This window comes from Acyrthosiphon pisum, chromosome X (genome assembly GCF_005508785.2).
Source record: "Acyrthosiphon pisum isolate AL4f chromosome X, pea_aphid_22Mar2018_4r6ur, whole genome shotgun sequence".
Taxonomy (NCBI): Eukaryota; Metazoa; Arthropoda; class Insecta; order Hemiptera; family Aphididae; genus Acyrthosiphon; species Acyrthosiphon pisum.
In genome coordinates this window covers 63,071,833-63,080,610 of record NC_042493.1, presented here as the reverse complement: position 1 = coordinate 63,080,610, position 8,778 = coordinate 63,071,833, and the positions used below count along the sequence as shown (strand labels likewise).

Below are 8,778 nucleotides of genomic sequence, written 5' to 3'. Positions count from 1 at the left end.
CATTTAACGGGTTCTTCCCGTGTTTTAGAGCAATCTTTGGTGAGGTGGCTTAACCCACATTTCACGCAACGCGGAGGTTGGTGGCAATAATTGCGTGTATGTCCATACATTTGACAAGAGTGACATTGGGGAGGACCAAGTGGCCTTATTGGATGCTCGAATTTCACAATTGAGTTCTATTTAATTTTAAATAAGTTTTTCCTAGCTATTAATTTTAGTGATGGGTACTTACTTCATAGATTTAGGTTATTATTAGTATTTTTTTTTAGCAAAAGCTTATAAAATATTTTTATTTAAGTTTTAAGACAAGCTATTGTATACAACTAAAATATTGTTGATATTTTTTATGAATATAGTAAATAGTTTAAATTAATTAATTTAAAATAAATTTTAATAATTAATATTTTTTTAAACTAAATACTTATGTAATTATATGATAGTATACATTTTTGAAAATTAAGACTTAAATCATACCTTATTCTCACATTAAAGTTAATTTGTGCCAGGTGCCTATACATAAAAATTATTTATACAAATTTAATTTGAATGACTTTATTGAATATCACTAAATTTGTTTTAAGTATAAATTATACATACATTATTTAAAAATAAAAAAATTATGGCTATACTGATACGGTTTGTAAATTTGCAAATTTAAACGATAGCTTCACATAAGGATTATTTTTATGAATTTCATATACAGTGAAACCTGTCTTAAAGGATACCTATTTATAACAGACACCACACTCCAACGGACAAGATGATAATATTCTGGCAAAAAGATATTCAAAAGACAAAAGCCCCTGTGTATAATGGATACTTTTGATGGTCCCGTGATTATCCATTATATACAGGTTTCATTGTAACATCAAAATTTCATAAAAACTATCCATCTAATACAGTGATTCTAAACATTAAATTTTTTTATTAGAATAAATTTAACGGAACATTATAGTTATATAGTACAAAATAATTTATAGTGGGAAATTTCTATTTTTAATAATAATACTATAAATGTGCAAATAATAAAATATGATCACGGTACACATATAGCCAGTTTAGCACACTTATGTGACGAAGAACACCAGAAGAGAATCACAATCACTGATTTAATACCTACCTACTTGAAACATAAAATATTTGTGATAGAATAGTTGAATACTATACTATAGTGAATACAATTAGTAACTAAGATGTATATTATAGTAAAACAAAACTGTTAACATACTATTAATGAAATTGAAAATTTTTTATTATATATTATACAAACTTGTTCATTGTCCCATTTTCTTTTCGAAGAAATAAACAATAATAATAATAGTTATTTTATGATTATTTTACAAATATAAACAATTCATATGAATAACGACTAGATTATTTGTTTGAAATTTGATAAAACTGAGTATAAAAATGATTATAAAAAAAAAATAAAAATACTTATTATAATGAGAAAAATCATGTTTAAAGATACATTTAAAAATCTGTTAAAAAACTTGAGAAACTCATACGCTTCTATTTACAATAGAAAATAGAAATCTTAGTAACAGAATACAAGCACAATTGTTTTTTCATTCATATTATATGTGTGTGTATCTACAAATAAATACAAAAACGTTTAATTAAATTAACTATAATACCTACATTAAATAATTGATGAAAAGATACCTTCATACAAAACTTTTAAATTATCGGCTTAATGATTTAGAGCATACTAGGTAAGGTGTCTACACTAATTGATCTTAAGACTTGATTAAAGGTTGTCAGTTATTTTGTAAATTTTGTTGCAATGAGAACATTTTTGCAATATTATTTATCATGAAATCTGATGTAAGATTGTTTTTAAATTATTATTTACATATTTTAGACATTCAATTTAGGTTATACTTAATAGGAATAATAAGTAAAAACTTTATTTTATAGTTGTATATTGTCGCATTTCTACAGTGCTAAAATTACCAAGAAGAAAATCTTTTGTAGAAATAGGTGAATGTATTTTAATTAGTCTAATATGACAGTTATTCCCATTTTGATGATTTTTTAAAACTGCTATTTGTAATAAATAGGTTTTTAATGATAAATTACGGATATCTTTGATCTTTATTCTTATCCAATTATATGGTTCAAGCAGCTCAACTAACTCAACCTCTTGTAAATCATTAAAATTTGTACCTGCACGAATTGATATGATATTTGGTGTATAGCTTTCATCAAGTCTATGGTTAACATATATGTATACATCACTCACAATAGTTTTACGTCTAAACTGAATATTAACTAAATGTGGAAGTTGTCCGCATGACTGCCAGTATGTTTCTATATTGTCATCTCTTAATTGATTCACACCAAAACCTATACAAAAATATAATGTTTAATGATTTTGATTTTCAATGTAGTTAATTTAATATTAAGTATATTAATATATAAATACGTTATTAGTATCATGGTGAGTGAGACACACACTTTGTTATTATTTTAAGAACCATTGATTTAAATATTATTCAATCCATCTGGGGCTATATAGACAAAGATAAAATGTTTTATTTTTGGCTAATTAAGCTTTAGGGGACATAGATGATTATCCATTAAGAGTTATAGGAGAAATTTTATATTGGGGAATTTGGGTGGGCTAGTGATGGATTGGAATTTTTATAATGAGTACATAGAGTGTAGGGAATTTGAGGTTGTTATAAAAGGTAACAAAAAAGGCACACACACCACGCAAGTTTCGGTTAGTAAACATTAGTAAACAACAGTTTATTGACTGGAACTTGGAAGGATTGAAACATATTAAAATTTAGTCGATTCACAAATTTGGATGACATACCCAAGTCATTGCAAGACAAATCAGTTGTTTGTAGTTTAAAATTGTATTATTGAGTGAGATGTTTGAGCAAATAAGGTGTCTTATTACCATGAAGTTTTAATTTTAGGAATATTTTTTTGCTTTGATGTGGATAGCCCAAGTTGGATATTTATTGAGACTAATGCCTATGTATTTAAGATTTAACTAAGTTCACAATGATAATTATTTTATTATAATATATTATTATAACACCTACCACATGTATCTGCATGTTTGAGATATATTTACTGAATTGTCTAATGCTTAACTGTTTTAGGGCCGTTCTTACAATATCCGGTTAAACTTAACCGATACTTAACCGGCCGAATTCTGCCAGTAATAAAATCTGTTATCAGTCGGTTAGCTTTAACCGACACTTTACCGGACATTGTAAGAACGACCCTAAGTATCATACTTGATACATTGATAAATAAATTGTGCAAATATTGTATTATCGCAGGGGTATAATTTCAGAAGTGATTCAAGCATGATTAAATATTTCACTTCTTTCCTAAAGCATGACAATTGTCAAAGTACACCACAGCAAGATATAACATAACAACTTTAATATTATAATAGCTAGTGTTATTTACCGGATTTGCACGAAGACACAGACCATATCGCTAACGACCCTACCTCACGTACCAGCCCGGCACGTACATCTCGCATCGGGTCGATCGTCTCGAGGCAGAGCAACCCAATATCATCTGAAGTAGACATTTTTATCGAACCAGTACTGTTTAGTGTTAACCAAAAACAAATCGTAGCATCTCGAGTAAACGAACCCAACAAAATAAACAGTAGGTATAGGTATTAGGTTTATAGACAATAGTGACAAATGATAATTAATAATATTATTAGAAGAAGTCAACAATAACAAAATAATAAAATATGTTGAATATCCTACTTTTAATATTGTTGGTACAAACTACAAAATACGAATGTAATATTATATTATTGTACCTACCTATATTTCAAAATTGATTATACATTTTCTTATCGCCGTAAAGGCATAAACAGCTGTGGTTATGACCAAAGTTTATAGATAATGAGAAAATTCTATAGCGGCAATGGCAAACGTTGAAATTTGTAAGCCCGTGGTACGGTATGTAAATTAACCATGATATATATTTCGAGGCATAAAATGTAACAGTTCTAATTTTAAATAAAATCAATATAGGTAGGTACTTTTGATTAACAAATTCAAATCAAAATCATAGAAAAGTTAGTAACGTTAAGTATTGATATTTGATTAAAATAAATAACTAGAAGGCCCCGGAGGGCGGAGACTCGCCCGAAAAATCGGAAAGCGGAAAAATTATAAACAACCACGGTAGGTATAGATAGCACAGAATAGATTAAATTTAATAGATAGTATAGATGGTATTGGTCAGTGTCGGCCGGGGCCCCTCCGTTTTCTTTAGGGTCTCATCATTTTTTTTTTTTCTTTACCTATTCCTGGTCTATATAAGGAGTAGCCGAGTAGGGACTCTAGAGTACATAAATTTGAATTCAATTTTTTTTTACAGGGCCCAGATGTTTACCCATAGTATAGTTTGTGTGGCCATAATAGTACAAGTGTCAAATAATAAATAGGAGGTTTTTTTAGGTTTAATCATATGACTGCAGCTAAAATCTAACTAAACTCTGTTCTTAAAAACAATGGGCTCAAATAGGCCATAACGCCGCTGGCTGAACTTACAACAGCCCTGCTCTTTGATTCAGAAAACATGCAAATATTGCATACTTTTAAAAGATTACTAAGTTATTTTATGCTTACCTATGTCTTATAACTTATGTATTTTGTCTTCAAAGTTAAAATTCTATAGAAATATAATAAATTTTGGTTTCGTAATTTAATTTTTGTGTACCTATTTAGTATTTTGTAGTTTCAAATTTTCCCATAGTTTCATAATTGAATATCAAACAAATTAATCATTATTTCCCTCGTCAGGCTTCGCGTTAATATCATACTGAGTGATTTTTTAAGCATCCTCACGCTGTTATTATGCTATTATCACTATTATTATTATACGGTATTATATATTTATATTAAAATTCTGATTTTTGGAATTTTTAAATATACTTGAATATTTTCGAATGTCAACTTGAAATTTTCTGTACCATTTAAGGATTATCCTTAGTATAAATATTAATTTAATAATAGAGCAACTACTTATTAGAATTTTTATTTAGATATATCGCAACATTTTCAAGAAAACCACCTGCTAATAATTTTCAGTAAAAAAAAGGAGTCACGACTTTAAAAATAGAAGTTTTATAGCTACAGAACAATCCTTAAATAGTAAAAAAAATATCAGAAATTTTAAAATATGGTCTTTATAGGTACCTATAATATACTTAAAAATTCTAAAAATTAGAATTTGAATAAATATTTTTTTAAAGGAAAAAATGGTAGTGAAAATGTTAAATAAAGTTTTTTGGGGCCTTTATATTTCATTTTGATTTATGGGGCCCCTTAAAAAAACTGATCCATGGGCCTTTGGTGTGCCAGGCCGACACTGGTATTGGTTATTGGAACTGAACAAATAAAACACTGGATCATGGCATTAAATTTTCCATTTTGCAGATAATCCTAATCACGGCCCTTATACATTTTGTATATAATAAATACAAATTAGTAATTACTGTCTACGTCGTTTTATATCATCAATTATTATTTATATCCATCCTTGTAACTCTACGTGTTGAGGACGTTACGATACCAAAATTGTGTACAATAAACCCAAAATATGTTCATACCTAATAATGTAATTATCTGTAGTATTATATTCCACAGTATAATTTAATTCTTAGTCCGTGGTATATTGTGATTTCTGATACATTTTGGCAAACGTTATAATATATTATATCCTCGACCCTCGTGTCCAGTTGTCTATAATATATATAGGTCATGGTGGTAACATTGTAACAACAATAGTGCGTTTATTGACCTGTGTCCGTGTTGTTTGTGCTGACCGCTTGAAATGTACTCCCTGATTGGCCAATTCATATAAGGAAAGAAAATATATAATATTATAAATTCGGACATAATATTATAATATAATATAAATTATTATTATTTTTTTTTTTTGTTAATCGTTATTCATTAGTGCTTAGCTAGCGCCTTGGCGAATATTATTAAATTATTCATATTATTTATTTTTGATATGATTAATTTTTTATAGCTTTATTTTAGTTAACTTTTTTTTATGGTTTGAGTGTTGCTGGATATTTTTACACTTGTCTGGTTTTCTCGCTAATGCCAAGTCTCAAATTGTTTCCTTGTTGTTTAATGTAGGAATAATATCTTTAATATAATTATTGTGACAAACAAGTAACAGGTAACAATTATATTATACAAAAGAGCTATACCTATTAATATACCAATTATAAGTATATTAATTTATTTGAGTACTAGCTAGTAGGTATTTATTTATTTGGTATAAATGCAGTTTAGTTCCCACACGATTTTTTCGATTTTTACCCCCCAAAATGTGTGTTTTAAAGCACTGAATACAAAAATCTAATTCAAAAATACTCGCAAATTTACTACATTTACAAACTATATTTTAGAAGTGTATAATATAAGGGAAGATTTGAGATACCTACTCGCCATCATTATAGGCTGAATATTCTTACATAGCATGAACAAATAATGCATGCGGAAGTTTTCATTCGAAGCTCAATAGCATGTTTAATCACTCTCACCCTAATATTTACCTATATATTTCTTGAGGCTATAAATACAATTCAAACTAATAATTATTTGAAAATGAATTGTTCAATAACGAGTCGCGCTAATAAGATTTCGACCAAGAAAGAAAGTTTTCTATTGCAACAAATGCGTTAATCATACAGAGGGCGAAATTAATCGACTTGAATATGTGAAGTCGATTTCTTTCAAATTTGTATCCACAAAGTTTTATAAACTTTAATTGTACTGATAACATTATATTATATTATAAAATATTATTTGTTATAAGTTTATCCACATAATTTAAACATAATATAATCAGGTACCAACATTTTTAACCATATCTATACACAATAAATAAAAGTGTAGACATGTTATCTTTTCGATATAAAAGACAATTTTGAATGTTTTTGTAATATATAACTACTTATAAGTGACCGCAATCAGTATGTAACCTTTTTGTTGAGTGACCGCAACTAGTACGTAACCTTTTTTGTTGGGTGACCGCAACTAGTACGTAATTTTTGATTTTGAACTAGTATACCTACACTGACTGGCGACTGATTCTAATTATATTTAAGTACCTGAGTGATCTTAGTTTCTAAACTTGAAGCCTATTGTCTGGTTGCATGAACAATTACTAAACATTTTTAATGAATGAATAGAAAACTAATAGTCCGTTAGACACCATTTAGTGGCCCATGATTGGTTCGTTAAATTTTTGTAAGCTTGTAAATGAATCAATTTTTTATGCAATCCGGCAGATTATTTCTAATAAGTATCTTAATATATAATTTATTTACCAGGAAGGTAACTATATGTCAACTTAGATTAAAGAAAGGATTCGAGATCCGTAGATGCCATGTCCATGATTAATCAATCAATATCAGTCAAAGATAGTTTAGATTTGTATGGCAAAATCTTGGGTAAATTGTTTGCGACAGATGACTCATTTCTAACACTTCTTGAGAAAATGCATATATAACTAAAAACAATCAGTGCCTATTATAATATTATTAATTGTTATCGGGTTATTAATTTTTTTTTTTAATCAATTAAAATACATAAAAGTTCTTTATCTCGTAACCTTTAGGTCAAAATGTTAGTGGTTGTTCAGAATATGATTAGGTATCCTTAAGAAAAATTTGAGATGCCTTCAATTACTCTTCTCAAATCAAGACATAAGATACCACTAGGTATCAAATATAAAATAAAACACACTAGGTATCTAGTGTGTTCTTATTAGGTACCTATTGCAGGGATGACATTAGTTATAAAAGTGTAGAAACCTTAAAATTTGACAAATGACAATATTATGCTGTATTTTTGAAAATATAAGTTTGCTCACATTCATTCAAAATTCAACTGATTTTAAAATTGTTTTTTTCTCCATATTATATTATAGAAATAAGATACCTAACTCTATAAAATGTCTATTTTTGAATTTATAAAAACGAAAAAAAATTATTATAATTTTTTGAAAATTTTTCATTGGAGAAGTGTAAAAGAGAGGTTTATAATACATTAAAAATAACTGCACAAGAATATCTGATATAATATATAATATATAATAATATATATCGAATTAGAGCTCCTGACTTTCCAATTAACCAACAATCAATAGTGATGATCACAATTGGTCTTGGTCTTTTTATTTGTATTGTTATGAAATTTTATATTTTTATCAGTACCTATTCGAGGAAATGGCGAATTATTGAAAAAAAGATTAAAAATATAATGAGAATTAATATTACAAAATAACATGGTTGTTTTATACTAATTAAGAATTACTGAAAAATTATTTTATTTTCCCAAAATCGATAAAAACGTCGAAAGTTGTCTTGCTAATAGAATAATGTATGTCTATAACACACCTTTACTTTGAATCTAATATACTAATAATTGCTGAAAGTCATTACGGACTACGGCAGGTATCATTCTCATAGGAAGTACGTTTTTATTTTCGTTCACGGCTTGTGTGATTTTTCTGTACTGGACATTGTGTTCTTAAACTAGTGTCTTAAATACAGTACCTATAGCATTTTATTAGTGTCGTAAACTTGTTGTCTGTTACAGAAATGGTTTATTGCCAATATATTATATTAAAAGAAACTTAAACATTTAGTACTACTGTACTGGACACTGACGAATAAAATAAAAATAAAAGTTTAATTATAAATAATAAATATTATCATTATAACAAATATAATTATTAAGCAATTTAATATTTGGAACAAAC

At 27.5% G+C, this 8,778-nt stretch overlaps 1 protein-coding gene across 1 annotated transcript; it reads right to left on the bottom strand.

Moving 5' to 3' along the window:
• Positions 1-1,234: 1,234 nt before the first annotated feature.
• On the bottom strand, positions 1,235-3,816 carry LOC100165999 (anaphase-promoting complex subunit 10). Its single transcript, XM_001951965.5, has 2 exons — positions 3,436-3,816; positions 1,235-2,349 (listed from the first exon to the last, which is right to left on the bottom strand). Exons 1-2 carry the CDS (start codon positions 3,560-3,562, stop codon positions 1,910-1,912), a joined length of 567 nt encoding a protein of 188 aa, XP_001952000.1. The 5' UTR covers positions 3,563-3,816; the 3' UTR covers positions 1,235-1,909.
• Positions 3,817-8,778: the final 4,962 nt, after the last annotated feature.